General features: G+C 48.0%; 1 protein-coding gene across 2 annotated transcripts in view; it reads left to right on the top strand.

The window, feature by feature from the left end:
- The window catches only part of CFAP61 (cilia and flagella associated protein 61), a 2048453-nt gene that overhangs the window by 119336 nt on the left and 1913170 nt on the right, over nt 1–15947 (top strand). For both annotated transcript variants that reach the window (XM_085612416.1, XM_085612415.1), the window contains exon 4: nt 2088–2164. In XM_085612416.1, the coding sequence (XP_085468542.1) occupies nt 2088–2164 (77 nt within the window). The remainder of the gene's footprint in view (nt 1–2087; nt 2165–15947) is intronic.

The following is a 15947-nucleotide window of genomic DNA, read 5'->3' as shown; positions in this document are numbered from 1 at the left end:
TAAATTCATTTATTTAAATCTGAAATTTGCTTATTTTGAACATATCTGCATTGTTGAGTTACCAGCTGAAATTGAACAAAAGCATTCGCACGCTATGGATTGCAAATGTAGCTGTAATATTGAGGACATAGCATGAACTTCCTTTTTTTCTTTCATTTGTAGAGACAAATTTCCTAAATGCTTGGCTTCGGCTGTTCTACACCACTGGAGTTTGTGCAGTGCATGTTACTGCTTTATTCTTGTTGTTCAAACATAGTATCTTCTTGTGCATATATTTGTCGCCTCCCTATCTTTAGTTTGTGAACCTACACTCATGTCGCTTACATTTTTGGAAACCTTAGGATTTCTTTGCTCGCTTCCTGATAAAAACGAATTCGACCAGTGGGACCAAAAAATACACCTACTTGCTGTTCCCTGCAGATTCTCCATATGGCGAGGCCTCCAAGCCTCTTATAGAGACACTGGTTCTCCCCACTATGCGAGTCTTCTGAGGCTGCAATATAGGTCTGACACTGACAGATCCCACAATTGGCAGCCCAATGTGCAAATCGTGAGAGACTAGCTAAATTACAAATGTGTGAGATCATAGCAGAAGGAACTATAAGCTTGTACTGACTCATGTAAACAAGGATGAGGATCATTTGTGGTATGGGGTACCTTATGAACATGTAACATGGGTCCAAGCAGACCAGTACAGCCGCGTGCAGGAGTGAACATGGGTGCTCGGCTGCTTGCTTGCTTGACTGCAGAGCCACATTCACGACAAGTCAGAAACCAAAGTACAGGATCTTGAGGGAGGAAGAGGCGTACACCACCTCATGTTAGCGATGGTCCAGTAGCAGGATATCTTCCTGCTGCAATGAAATAGGAAGCTCATGCTACAACATGGCGCATGTGCCAGAGATATAGCGTGTGGCTGATAATTTTCCTACCTGGTTGCTATTGATGGAATGAAGGTACACAATACAGGATGGGGTTACCCCGTGTTCCTCAGAACCTGTGTTAATTACAGCACACAAATAAAAGTATGTTTCTGTCGGAATTTCTCAAAACATTATTTGTCTGTTTACAGGTAGCCTGCTTCAAAAACAGTCCTCACCTAAACACATTAATTGACACTACAGTGATGTTAAGCAAGCCCTATGCAGACAGATACGTTGCTGTCTCCTCTGCATGCCACATACTCGTTCACAGGACTGTACTTTTGAATTCATCTGGAAAACTCTTGATGTATTTGAAAGAACTTTGCCAAGATTCACATCTCTATATGAAACAACTAGCTCTGCAAAGCAAATCACCTTTTCACAGGCTAGACTGGCAATACTCAACAATGGCATTGTGAGGGATAGTCAGACTCCTCTTTTGTAACTTAAGAACATCCCATAACACCCATATTCATTAGGGTACTTAATCTTGGAGCACGCCTATAAACTCTCACACCATTTAAATATTCTTGGGCCAGAACCTCAGCTAAGCATACTGTCACATTGGCTCAAATCAAAAGTTAGGCAACTCACTGGAGTCAGTTCTGCTTCCAATGAGCCAGGGCCCGTCCGTCATTTGTTTATGCAGGTCTACTGTGGAAAGCCTCAACACAATCTCCCTGGTTCTCCATGTAAAAATCACTTTCTGACACAAAGTTAATTGAGCAAAGCTTAGCAAGTCCATTATTTCTATATTTCTTGTGCCTAATCTTTTTTTTGGACTATATTGCATGTACGTGCATTGTAGACTGAAACTGCGCTCACGCTGTGTGTTGTCATGGCTGGCAGGCACCTGGTAATAGTAAAAGGTTTAAAACCAAATAGAAAAACATAATTACACAATTACAAAGGGTAAACCTACATAGTGCACATGCTGAATAACTGTTTTGATCCTGATGATCAAATAGATGATTTTGCTGGTCACTCCTTAAAAGTCTCAGAAGGCAACACAATGGTTTCTGTGCCTCAGAAAATGAGAGCCTTAAATACTATATGAAGGCTTTAGTTGTATTCATAACTTTGAGCATGCAACGTGTACATTACGTTGCTTTATATCCTGTTCCACGGTGATCTTATACTTACATGTAATTTGTATATTTTCAGCCCTTGAACAGTTTGTTCCTTCATCTTCTTGTTGCAAAAAAAGAATTTGCTGTTGACTGCGCCAACAACATGATGAGGTAAGCTCTTTTTAAGTAGACATGGTTCTCCCTATTGCATTTTTGGTTAAATGCTATGCATAGTAAAGAGGCTTGGTTATCTTGTGACTAACACTACAGAAATGTGTAGTATGATAGTAGGACCATCTTGCATCAAATGATTTCGATGTCCTTTTTTTTATGCTCTGTTTTGTACTTCAAAAGCAAAAAGAACAAATGATGGATGGAATGCTGTACAAATCAAACATTCACCCCCAGCCACAGATCTGGGTTTAATCCATTGTTTTTTTGCTCACCACGCCACCCCAGTTTGGACCTAGCCTTATTCAGATCAGTTTTGACCCTGCTCCCCATGGGAACTGTCCAGCCTGAATTGCCAGGCCAGGTCCTTCCTGGACCGGAAACAAGCATCCTGGGACCAGTTTCGGGGTATCATCCTCATTAGCCAGGCTAGCTTCAATCCAGTGGCACAGTGAGCACGGTACCCATGTCTGCCTTGAAAATGCTACTGAGAGTCTGTGCGAAGCTCTCTCGTTCGGAAAATAGCCCAAGGAGACAGTCCCGTAGGGTTCTTTCCTCATCTTTATTTAAAAAGACAATATTTTACTAAAGAAATTCTTCAAAAAGATAAAGATGTAGTCGAAAGATCAAATGGGGTAAACATAAGGACAGTAGAAGAAAATTGTTGTTTTTTAAACTCAATGCTGGCAATTTACAAACTCGGCACAATATCTTGCAGACAGAGCATAACAAATCTCATAAATACTCTATGTAGTCACTGCGATTATTGTTTCCACATGAACAGTTCTATTTTGGGAAACAATAGATTTCTGGTTTAATTGCCTGACTCATTATATTGTTCATGTTAACAAATTAGCATTATATCAGGCTTGTGGAAAGGCTCAATCTTGTGTCCACTGTTTAACAAGCATTGACAGTGCTAATAGGCCTGACTTAAATTTGAAACAGACTCTTCAGTGTTTGATGAGTTTCGGCACTCAGTACGTTGTCATTGTACTTGCACTCTGTCAATCCTACTTGCACTCATGCATCCATTCATTCACCCAGTGACTGACTGATTCTTGCATTCTTACACTTACTAATCCACAATAAAACACACACACGATCTCAATAAGCATATGCAACATAAAAGAATAAAAATAGGAAAAAATAACATGACGGGCATATGATGCCAATACAAAACAAAACGCCACAGCGGACCGTATTGTACGTAGTGTATCATTGTTTTAAACATTTGGCTGCTAAGCCTTTCCACTCTAGCCCCATCCTCTACCACCCATTGAGTGTTTTTTTATATTTAGGGCAGTGCCCTTTAAAGCCTTCATACATTTTTTCCACAAAATATTGAAATGGCATCAGCAGGAGGTTTGCTATGTACCATAACCCTTTCCCCATCTTTCAGGAACAGACAGTGTTAATTTTCACTATTTGCTTGTTGTTTCTACCTTCTTGTAGTTTGTGGTGGAAATGGTGTGAAACCCAGAAAGGCACCGTTTCTGAAAAGTAGACCAAATTGTGAATTCAGCACATGGTTATTTGTGTAGATTTCACATAGTTTTCCCAAGTAAACTAATTGTTGAAACCCCCCCCAAAAAATGAAAAGTAGTAGGAAAAAATAAAAATAAGTGACCACATTTTCATCTGTAATTTTTTGCCTTGATCACTGATTTACAGAATTAACATGTTATGCCCATCATACTCTTCTAGTTGCAGGGATATATAGTGTTTGTTGGTTGTCCAAAAATCATGTGATATCCAGCTCCAGCAACTGAGTTGCAGCTTATGATTTTCATTGTGTACCAACCTAGCATTAATTCACCCAGTAAAATCTAATGAATAAAAACAGGCATACAGGACACCTATCAAGTCTTTAAATGTGTGCAAGCTACTGAGTTTAGGAATTATGGTTATTTGTATAGCTCTAAATTTGGAGATGCCCATACTATGATGTGATTTAGAGGGCTTTTTGCAAAATGTGTACTTTCTTACACACTGGCTTAAATTTGGAAACCAAAAATGGAGAGAAATTAAATTGACAATAACAAATCTTCTACTATTCGTACACTTCTCCTGATAAAAATGGTACCCCCTTTGTGTGGCTGAACCTACTACCCACGACAGGAAAGCCCACATTTTGCCTTGCGAATCAGCCCGTTCTAGTGATATAGGTAGCTGCAGTATTTGGGTGTCGGCTCCGACAGCACCCAAGGATGCATACTTAACCAAGACATTCTGAAAACTAGACACCTAGTGGAGTCCAAGGTGTTATGACTTGTACGGTGGGACTTGTATGGATTATCCAGAATGCTCTGCAAACATCAAACGTTGGTGAGAATAATGCATTTCCTCAAATTTCTGTTAGAAAGCGTTCTGGAGTCTGGAGAGGTCTATAACATTCCTAGCACTTCTCCTGATGTGAAGGCATCAAAATTGTGTCTTGCAACTTGACACATTCTGGCAATACAGGCAGCAGCGATATTTGGGCCCAGGCTCGACTGGCACCAAGGGAAATCTACCATACCCAGACATTTCTGAAAACTAGCCACTAAGAGGTGTCAAGGTTGGCATGACTTTCATGGCTTCAACAATGGTTTTTTCACCCAATGCCCTGTCAACTTCAAACTGTGGTGGCAATCACGTTTTCCTTATATATTTGTATGGGAAAGTTTAAGAATCTGTGGAGAATCTTTACTATTCCTACCACTCAGCATTCCCACTCTTCTTCTGATAACAACGATAGTCCACTTCTGTGGCGGGAATTGGTCACAGCTTGAACTGTCTGAAGTCAATGAAGTCTTCAAATGGTTACAGTTTTGGTCTGCTCCAATGATATGTGATAGGTCCGCCACACATAGTAGGCAGCTTTTCAATCAGAAGAAGTGTGGGAATGCAGGGTGGTAAGATTTTGCCCATTGGCAAAAATAACTTTTGTGACCTATACTTTGATGTTTGCATGGCATTCTATGTAAGAAAACATCTTTGTATCAATGCTAGCTACGGCACCCAGGATTCCCTTTGGTCTGTAGATTTCAGAAATGCCCAGAGTTGGTAGGGTTTCCTGATTGCTGGCTGGCCCAGAGTCAGAATAGTGCAGCCATTCAATATGGAAATTGGGAGGAAATTGGAATCCCCCCCCCCCCCCTTCCATCCCACATGTCAGAAATACACTCAAAAGAATCCAAATTTTCTCTCACTTGCGCTAGGCCCCAGGGTGGCCAGGTGGCCAGGGTAAAAAAAAAATCTATTGCTTCATCTTGTGGGCCTTCTGTCCCCACTACTGCCAGAGGAAACTGGGGATAAATCCTCCACTCTCCCCCTAGGGGCAGGGGAAGAAAGACTGCTTGGGCTATTGAGGTGGGGTATGACCCAATACGGAGTAGACCCTACCCATTCATTTTATTTTAAAACATTATCACTAGATCTTGTGGGCTTTCAGTTCCCACCCATGAGGAGGACACCTTGGGGGTAAACGGCCCAATCCCTCCCCCCTTGGGGGAAAGAAAGACGGTTGGACCTTTGAGGGGTGGTGTTATGCCTAGGTGGGCCAACTCCACTCCAATAAAAAAAATATGTATCTATGGTTTATGGCGGGCTTTCTACCTCTCTCCCCCTGAGGAGGGCAGAGTGTGAATAAACTTCCAATCTGCCCTCTGGGCATGCAGAAAGACTGTAGGGGCCTTCAGGCGTAGAGGTTAGGCCCGATGCCTGGGTGAGCTGACCTACTCCTTTCTTTTTAATATTATAACAATTCCTGCACTCTAGAGGTCTTTTTACCCCACAGGCAGGGGGAAATAGGGACAGTAAGCCCCTAATAGAAAGAATATTGATGTTTTTAGGGGGAGGGATTGTAACCCAATATGGGCCAGATTCTCCAATTATTTTTTTAACATTATTTCTTGAGCTAGTGGGCTTTCTACACCCCCAGGAGGATATGCATTAGGGGTAAACTCTACAATCTACCTCCCCAAATGGCAGAAATACTGTTGGGGCCTTGAGGGTTGGGATGAAATCCCGAAGTATGGGTGGGCCAACCCATTTAATATAAATATCTATGGTTTCTAGTGGCCTTTTGGTCCCAGGGGGTGACATAGTGGGGACTAAACAGCCCAGCATACCCCTTGGGTGGGAAAAAGTCTGTTTTGTGCTTTAGGGGTGGGGGTCAAACCCCATGCCTGAGTGGGCCACCCTACCCCATTCTTTAAAACAAATTATAATAACAATTTCTAGTTTCAAGTGGGCTTTTTGTAGCCGGGAGGGAATTGGAGGGCAGATTCTTTTGTAAACTGCATAATCTGTCCCCAGGAGAGTAGAAAGCCTGAGACTGTGGGTCCTTCAAGGACGAGAGTCAGGCCCGAAGCCTGTCGGGCTACCCTGTCCATTCTCTCTTTGAATACGTCACAGCACCATGTGCGCTGATTGGCACTTAGAGTAACAAAAAATGGGGGATACTCTCCTTCCTCAGCTCGAAGAGAGATTTCAGAGCCAAGATGTGCTGTAGTGCTATGGACATGTCCAGCGTGTTCCTAGCACCCAAGGGGTTGAAGATCCACCACAGCTGCCAAGTTTGTAATAAATGTATTGGCCAACTCAGAGCAGTGAAGCAGTGATACACGATGCACAATATCAATCCAAGATAACCACTTATTGTGTGTCATCTATCAATGCAGTACAGATCCAAAATAACTGATAAAATTGTTCTAAACAAGGCATCTTGTAAGGCTAAAATATGGATACATTGTGGACAGTATATTCCAAGATGTCTACTCGGTTTAGAAGCAGTAGCCAACATGGATGTGATGCAAGGCAAGCATGCAGGCCATTTTCACTGTCTGGAGGGCAACATAAACTTTTACAGCAAAAGAAACCAAAAAAAGTAGAAGTAGAAAGAAAGAAATGAAAAAGGGACTAATAAAAGGAGAAATTGAAAATTGAAGGACTGCTCAACTGACCGTGAAGCAGATTCATTTTTAGTCGGATGTGCATATGTGATCAGGCAAACTGCAGTCTGTTTCAATGTAACAGTGCCAATGACTGAGGTGGGCTGACCTATTGCTCCATGCATTATACTGTCATGGGCACTGGCTCAATGTGAATGACACTCATATCACTTGCAGAAGAGGGATGACCCAGTGCTACTCACTTTGTATATATGAATGTATGTTTATATATGTGTGTATTTTTATGACATTTTTAAACAACAGGTCCCTGCAGACAGTAGTGTAATAAAAATGCATCCTCAAATGTCTACTGGTTTCAACACACGCTTTCACAGGGCAGGCCTTCATCCTTGATAATTGACTTGTCACCATAATAAACCCAGAGCGGCTATATTTAACATAAGCTTTCCACAAGACAAAAATTGCAACAAGCACTCTTTTTCTGTGGAAGCACACGATTTCTGCCCAATCAAATACTATACTCAAGGGAATCAATATGGCAGAGCCACAGGTATCTGTAAGTAGTCCTCCTTAAAGCTCTTTTTCTGTGAATCACATAAGATCTGGCTAAGGATGCATTGTCAAGCCAGACCTAAAAGCGAGTGCATTAGTTCGAAACAATTATTGTATAATTGTTCACTCAATGCAAAAGCTAAATTCTATGCTTGCCTCCTTGCAGAAATGATCGGATTGAAATAACCTGATTCCAGTTTAAGACAGGGTTTCATCCTTCTTGTGGCACAATTGACTGTATTGTTGCCACGTGATGCTGGTTCATAAATATACACGCTAGCCATATGCAAATATTTGCCTTTTACATAGATTTCCTAGATGCATTTGATGGTGTCTGTAGTAACACAGTATGGAATAAACTATATTTCTGGGGTATCCCATCTGTCTCATTGAGAGCTATGTTGTCTCTTTATGATAATACCTGGATCTGTAAGAGACAACTAGTTATACATTTCTTACCTTGTGAATTACCCCCAGGCGTCAGACTGGATCCGGAGAATTTTTCGTCAGCAGTACCCCTGTGCGTCGAAAGATGGTGTCGGTCGGCTCGGTATTCGTCGTTGGAGTTGTGGTCGCCGGGATGACGTCGTGGCAGCTACTTAGACACCACCCTCGCACGCTGACGTCAGTTCTTTATTTTTCCACGCCAGCCAGCGCAGATCCGGAGAGAGCGGTACCTCAACGTACTTTTTGTTGACTTTTGTCAACACCGTTTTGAGTCTATCAACTCCTGATGCATGTTAGGGATGCCCGGTTTCAAGGCTTGCAGTTCCTGCCGAAAACTGATGTCGGTGATGGACCATCACCGCATGTGCCTGTGGTGTCTCGAACACGACCACGATCCCAAGTCGTGTTCCGACTGCCGGACCATGAATCTGAAGTCTTTCCAGGAGCGGTCCCGAAAGCTTCTTGAAGCCCAGCTGTCCGCTCCGCGCCATTCAAGGTCCCGGTCATGCGGTGGTCGAGGGACCAGTCACGGAGCCACCACCACCACTCATCCTCGAAGTCTTTGCACTCCTCAGGTAAGTTGAAGCACAGCAAGAAGTCGAAGAAGCATCGTCACTCTTCGACTTCTCCCCGTCCGTCAGCCGACGTGACGAGGGATGCGGGTGGTGCGGCTTCGCGTGCGGGGCCCGAATAGCTCAGCTCCAAAGGGTCGGCTCCTTTTCCGGGACCTGTATCGACCCCTGTCCAGCTTCAAAGCTTTTATGAAGCAATGCATGCCTTTTTTGGGCAGCCCGACTCCGCTGGCCCGCCTGCGGGCCCCGTGGACTCAGCTAGAGGCCCTGTGCCTTCGATACCAGTTGCTCCGTCCCCGGCACCGCAGGGTCCTCTAGGATTCAGGCCGGGATCCGGATCGGCGCCGGTCGACCTCATAACACCTCCTCCTGTGCCGATTCCACCAGCACCACATCCGCAGCTGATGCTGGTTTGTCCCCAGCCGGCGTCAACCCCGGCGTCCACCCCGACGTGGACACGGTGGCGGACCGACGTCGACTGACGCCGGATCCGGCGCCGATGGGTACTTTTGTACCACTTTTCTACGCTGGTGTTCCTTTCAGGCCAGATTGGCAACCAGAGGAGGGTGGGGAAGACTGGGATGGGTCTGGAGACCTTTTAACTGACCAGTTGGAGTATGATCCAGACGGGAGAGCGGAGTTGGGGGAAGCCAGTGGTCTGAACACCTTCCCAGACTTTGGCCTGTTGTCTCCCTACCGTGGCTACGGAGGAGGGAGTGTCTTACACAGTGGTGTTGCATGGGGCGGCTGAGGCTCTCAACCTCGAGCTACCTACGGTGGCAGTCAGGACTAACCTCCTGACAGAGGTGCTTCAACCGGCAGCGAGCTCTTCGGAGCCCCTGCTGCTGTACAATGAAGCCCTAACTGACATCCTTTTGGGTGCCTGGCTTAGGCCCAACACAGGGGCTCCTGTGGACAGGTTGATTGATGGACGCCACCGCCCGGCTCCGGGTGACCCCACTTTCCTCTCCCAACACCCCACCCCTGAGAGATTGGTGGTCCACGCCTCAACGTCCAGAGGCGCATTCCCTACTGCACCACCTGATAGGGAATCCAAAACGTTGGACCATCTTGGGAAGAAGATGTTTTCTTCTCCCAGCTTGGGACTGCGGACGGTAAACACTGCATGTCTGTTGGACCGTTACACCTACTCTGTGTGTGATACGGTAGCGCCGGTGCTGCCACAGTGCTCAGAGGAGGCCCGGGTCTTGCTCTCCCGTGCAGTTGCCGAAGGGAGAGACGCAGCCAAGTTTACCATACGATGTGGATTGGACACCGCCGACTCGCTAGGCAGAACGATTTCAACGTCTGTAGCCCTTCGACGCTACGCCTGGCTGAGGTCAACTGTTTTTTGCGGGGATGTCCAGGCTACCCTCATGGAGATGCCATTTGATGGCCGCCGCCTGCTCGGCGACAAAGCAGACAGCGCGCTAGAGCGCTTCAAGGACTCTCGGACTATGGCCAAGTCCTTGGGCCTCACCACCACCAGTCCTGCGCAGTCTGCTTTTTGCCCCTTTCGCAAGCTGTTCTGCCCCTGTGCGGCCGGGGACGTGAGACCCACCGCCATGTGTCTGGGGGCCAGCGAGTGGGCCAATCCACCACCGCCCCCTCTGCAGCAGCCTACAAACCCTCCAAATCCGACCTTTCAGGGCCACCAATCGCCAGTGGGTGGCAGGATTCGCCATCATCTCCCCCACTGGCGCACCATCACGTCAAACAGGTGGGTTTTGCAAATAGTCCAAAGGGGCTACTCCCTCCCCTTTGAGACTACCACCCCAGCCATGCCACCTCAGTACGATCGAATGTCGGAGGATCATCTGGCCCTTCTCCAACAGGAAGTTATGGCTCTCTTGGCCAAGGGAGCCATCAAATGAGTTCCTGCCCCAGAAGTAAATTGTGGTTGCTATTCCCACTACTTTCTGGTGCCCAAGAAGAACAATGGCTTGTGTCCTATCATAGATCTCAGAAACGTCAACCGCTTCCTCCAGAAGGAGAAGTTCAAAATGTTGACGCTAGCTCAGGTTCTGTCTGCCCTCGACCCTGGAGACTAGATGTTAGCTTTGGACTTGCAGGACGCTTACTTTCACATCTCCATCCTGCCGGCCCACCGGCGTTGCCTGCGGTTCACGGGGGTCCACGAGCACTTTCAGTTTACCGGGTTCCTTTGGCCTTACCAGCGCCCCTCGGGTGTTCACAAAGGTGATGGCGGTGGTCGCAGTTCATCTGCCAGATCAGGGGTTTCAGTTTTCCTCTATCTCAACGACTGGCTGTTGAAGGAGGGCTTGCCCAGGCAGTTGTCTGCCACCTTCAGACTACGGCGGACCTCCTGCACTTGCTGGGGTTCACTATAAACATGCCGAAGTCACACTTGACTTCCTCTCAGAAGCTCCTTTTCATCAGAGCGGTTCTGGACACAACACAGTTTTGGGTTTATCCTCCCGAGCAGTGAGTCTGGCCTATTCGGGCTATGATTCCGATCTCTCAGCCTCTATACCGGGTTTCGGTCAGAATGACCCTGAGGCTGCTGGGCCTCATGGCCTCCTTCATCTTGCTGGTAGATCATGCCAGGTGGCATATGCGGGCTCTGCAGTGGGGCCTGAAGTTCCAGTGGGCACAGCATCAGGGGAATCTGTCTAATTGCATTCAGGTCTCGGAGGGCACTGCACAACAATTGCAGTGGTGGCTAACGAACCTGGATTGGGTCACTAGCAAATCCCTCTCCCTTTACCCAAACCAGAGTACGGACCGACGCATCACTTCTGGGTTGAGGTGTCCACATGGGAGAGGTGGAGATCAGAGGCCTCTGGTCTCCGGCAGTGTCTGGGCTCCACATCAACCTTCTTGAGCTCTGGGCGATCCGTCTTTCACTGAAGGCATTCCTTCCCTCTGTCTTGGGAAGAGTAGTGCAGGTGTTCACAGACAACACCAGCGCCATGTGGTACTGCAACAAACAAGGTGGGGTGGGGGCATGGACCCAATGTCAAGAGGCTCTCCGTCTCTGGACATGGCTGGAACATCAGGGCATATCCCTGGTGGTTCAACACTTGGCGGGTTCTCTGAATGCCAGAACGGACAAACTCAGCCGCAGGTGCATGACGAATGACGAATGGCGTCTTCAGTTGGAGGTGGCGCAAGGTCTCTTTCAGCAGTGGGGAGAGCCTTGGTTTGATCTATTTGCCACCGATGAGAACGTTGGAATTTCCAAGGCGGTACTCGCTAGGCGACGCTTTTTGTCGCGAGTGTAGTTGCGGTCTTCTATACGCCTTTCCGCCTATATCACTTCTGCCCAGAGTGCTGAAGAAGATCAAGCGCGACCGGGCCCAAGTCATCCGTGTGACTCCGGATTTGGCATGAAGAGTCTGGTATCCCTTGCTGTTACACATGGCCATCTATCCTCTGATCCGTCTGCCTCTTCGGGAGGATCTTCTGTCGCAGCAGTGGGGGATGGCCCTCCACCCGAACCTGTCCAGTCTCCACCTCCTTGCGTGGAGATTGAGCGGCGTCAGTTGACAGCCTTCGACCTTCCTCCCGAAGTCTGTGATGTTTTTTTGGCAGCCAGACGTCCCTCCACTAAGACGGTATACACCTGCAGATGGAACAAATTTGTGGCATGGTGCACAGCAAAGGCTGTGGATCCCCTTTCTGCCCCTCTTTCTGAGGTTCTCTTGTTTCTCCTGTCTTTGGCCCATCAGGGTTCTGCTCTTGGCACTCTAAAGGGCTACCTCTCAGCCATTTCAACCTTTCTTAGGCTTCCTGATCAGCCTTCACTTTTCAAGTCCCCTGTTGTAAATTGCTTCCTTAAGGGCATTACTCATCTTTTTTCTACCTGTTCCCTTCGTAATGCTTCAGTGGGACTTGAACTTGGTTCTTACTTACCTTACGTGCACTCCCGTTGAGCCGTTTCATAACTGTCCTCTCAGACTTCTTAATTTAAAGACTGCCTTTCTGGTTTGCATCACCTCTGCTCGCAGGGTGAGTGAGTTCCAAACTCTTCCTTCAAAGTCTCCCTTTTTTGGCTGTTCGTCCTAAGAAGCAGACCTTCCTTTCTTCCCAAGGTGGTTACTTCTTTCCCCTTTTTGTAAAACCATCACTTTGCCTACCTTTTTTTCACCTCCGCATCCTTCTAAGGAGGAAGAGAGGCTCCACCGTCTGGATCCAAAACATGCGCTTTCCTTTTATTTCGATCGCACCAAGCAATTCCGGGTGGACGACCAGCTCTTTGTTGGTTACTTTGTAATTTAGCCGTGTTAATCTGTTGATTCGAGTATGTCTTCGACTAGAAAGTCGGGATTTAAGCCCTGTAGGGAATGTGGAGGTCTAATGTCGATGACGGATCCACACCAGAACTATTTATGGTGCCTCTCTTCAGAACATGATATGGAGGAGTGCGGATGCTGTAGAAGCATGAACCCGAAGGCACTCAAGGAGAGGAAGACTAAGCTCTTCATGAAGAGGATCGGTGAGGAGAAGAGAGGAAGGAAAAAGGGGAAGTCGAAGAGGGGGTCATCGTCTTCGAAGTCATCGAGGTCGAAGAAGCACCACAAGAAGAGGAAACTTTCTTCTCGACGTCGGTCCTCGAGGTCCAGAAAGTCGAGGTCGAGGTCGGCTTCGCCCCTTCGACGCCGGAGCAAATGCTTGTCTCCTTCTCCTTCGCCTTTGAAGTCACCGAGGTGTTCTCCTTCGAAGAAGCAGACTCCGGTTCAGTCCCCGACGCGGTCATCGGATCCGTCTAAGGAGTCAACTCCGGTTCGAGTGGAGTCGGATGCTTCCATGCATGAAGATGAGCAGGAGGAGTCTGTTCCGGTTCCTGAAGAGTCTGAGGCTCCGGTTGAAGATACCGCGGAGCCGATGCCGGTGACTCCACAAGGGGATACAGGGTCTGTTCCTTTTCCTCAGTTCCCGGCTCCAGGTACAGATTCTACCAATTTCTTAAATGCTATGTATGGCATTTTTAATAGGGCGGCCTACCCATCCGGAGCACCAACTGGTCCCGTGGGTCCGATGGCATTTACACTAGGGGTGCCGCAGCAGTATGCTCAGGCCCCCTCTATGCCCTTTATGCCGATGGCGCCATCTTGGCAGTTTCCGGCGCCGTCTGGGGATCCGATTCGACCTCGGAAGGACCAGCGGACTTCGGAGCCTTCCTCGACGCCGAGGCCGGCTCCATCGGCGCCGTGTCCGGCGCCGCCGACTCCACCTATGGCGCCGCCGACTCCGGTACCTTTGGCTCCTCCGACGCCGCGTACAACGTCGTCAACGCCGGCTCCCCGGATCCGGTCGAGGAGGGAGGCCCAGAGGGTGTTGGAGGAAAGGAGATATCGGATGGATGTGGAAGAAGGTGAGGTTGACTCTTCCTCAGATGAATTTGAAGGCATTGATGAAGCTAATTGTTTGGATACAACCCCAGAGTGGGAGCATGCATCTGCCAGGTCTTCTCCACCTCAGGAATTGGCTCCCTATCATGTTGTAATCAAAAAGGCGGCAGAACTTTTGGATTTGCAGCTGCCTTCTGTGGAGTATAAATCCAACTTGCTTACAGAAGTGTTGCATTCACCATCATCAACATCAGAGCCATTGTTGCCTTTCAATGAGGCCATCTTGGAGCCGGTCTTGGAGTTGTGGAAGAAACCCCTTTCATCTCCGGCGGTGTGTAGGCAGGTGGCAAGAAGGTACAAGGTTGCACCAGGGGATCCTGACTTCTTGTCAACGCATCCTTCTCCGGACAGCTTGGTTGTGCAGGCTTCATGTTCCAAGCATGCTTCGGGTGCCTTCCCTCAGTCTCCGGCTGACAGGGAATCTAAAAAGGTTGATCAGGCAGCTAAAAAGACCTTTTCCACTGGAAGTATGGCGTTGAAATCGACTAATGCTACATGCCTGTTGGGGCGTTATGTGCATGCGCTAATGGACTCCATTAAGTCTTTGGCCCCTAAGTTGCCTGAGGGGGATAAGTCGTCCTTTTTGGAGGTTGTGGCAGACACTCAGGCGGCTGCCAGACAAGTTATCCAATCGGGGTTGGATACTGCGAACTCTGTGGCAAGGATCATGGGGTCATCTGTTGCCGCGAGGAGGCAGGCTTGGCTCCGTACCTCTGGGTTCTCAGCTGATGTGCAAGCTACGCTGGTTGATCTGCCATTCGACGGACAGAAGCTGTTTGGGGAAAAGGCGGACTCTGCCCTGCAGCGATTTAAGGACAGCAGGTTGACTGCAAAATCCTTGGGACTGCAAGCTCCAACTAGGGGTTCGTCTTTTCGAAAATTTAAGGGTTTTGGAAGATAGTCTTTTCGCTCTTACCGGCAGCCCCAACAGCAGCAGCAACAGCAGCAGCAGAATCCCCTCTATAAGTCCTATAGAGGGAGGCAAAGGGGTCGGAGAGGTTCTGGGCGCAACCCTTCTTCTTCCTCCTCCTCTTCTGCTCCCAATGAAGCTTCAGGGAAGCAGCCCTAGATCCCCCATCCCGGATCATATAAGACCTGTGGGGGGTCGGGTGTCCTACTTTCTACGGGGTTGGAAATCTGTTACAACAGACCTTTGGGTTTTGAACCTCGTGGAGACTGGGTACGCCCTTCCCTTTCGGGAGTTTCCTCCCCCTTACCCTCCTTGCCAAGGTTATTGCTCGGAAGACCATCTGCTTCTCCTGCAGAAAGAAGTTCTAGCCTTGCTTCAGAAGGGTGCGATAGAGGTGGTTCCGGAGCAGGAAAGGGGTCAGGGATGCTACTCCCGGTATTTCCTGATTCCCAAAAAGGACGGCAGATTGCGTCCAATCCTGGACCTCAGAATCTTGAATTTTTACCTGAAGCAGGAGAAATTCAAGATGCTGACCCTTGCGCAGGTTCTTCAAGTGTTGCAGCAAGGAGACTGGATGGTGTCGCTCGACTTGCAGGACGCGTACTTTCATGTCCCAATCCTGAAGTCGCAGAGGAAGTATCTCCGTTTTACGGTTGGGTCGCAACACTACCAGTTTGTGGTCCTTACTTCCGCACCTCGGGTCTTCACGAAGGTGATGGCAGTGGTGGCTGCTCATCTCAGGAGGTCGGGGATTCCAGTTTTCCCCTACTTGGACGACTGGCTTCTGAAGGCAGAGTCCCCAGAGATGGTGCAGCGTCATCTGCAGGTAACATCTCAGCTGTTATTCGACTTGGGTTTTTCGATCAATGTGCCCAAATCTCACCTGGTGCCCTCTCAACGCAACCTGTTCATAGGGGCGGTACTGGACACTACTGTGTGTCGAGCATTCCCCCCACCTCAAAGGATTCTCGACATTCAGGAGATGGTCCCTTTATTCCACAATGGAGCGGTTGTTCCAGTTCTGAAGGT

The sequence above is a fragment of the Triturus cristatus genome, chromosome 6 (assembly GCF_964204655.1).
Source record: "Triturus cristatus chromosome 6, aTriCri1.1, whole genome shotgun sequence".
Lineage (NCBI taxonomy): Eukaryota > Metazoa > Chordata > Amphibia > Caudata > Salamandridae > Triturus > Triturus cristatus.
This window is presented reverse-complemented; position numbering and strand designations above follow the sequence as displayed.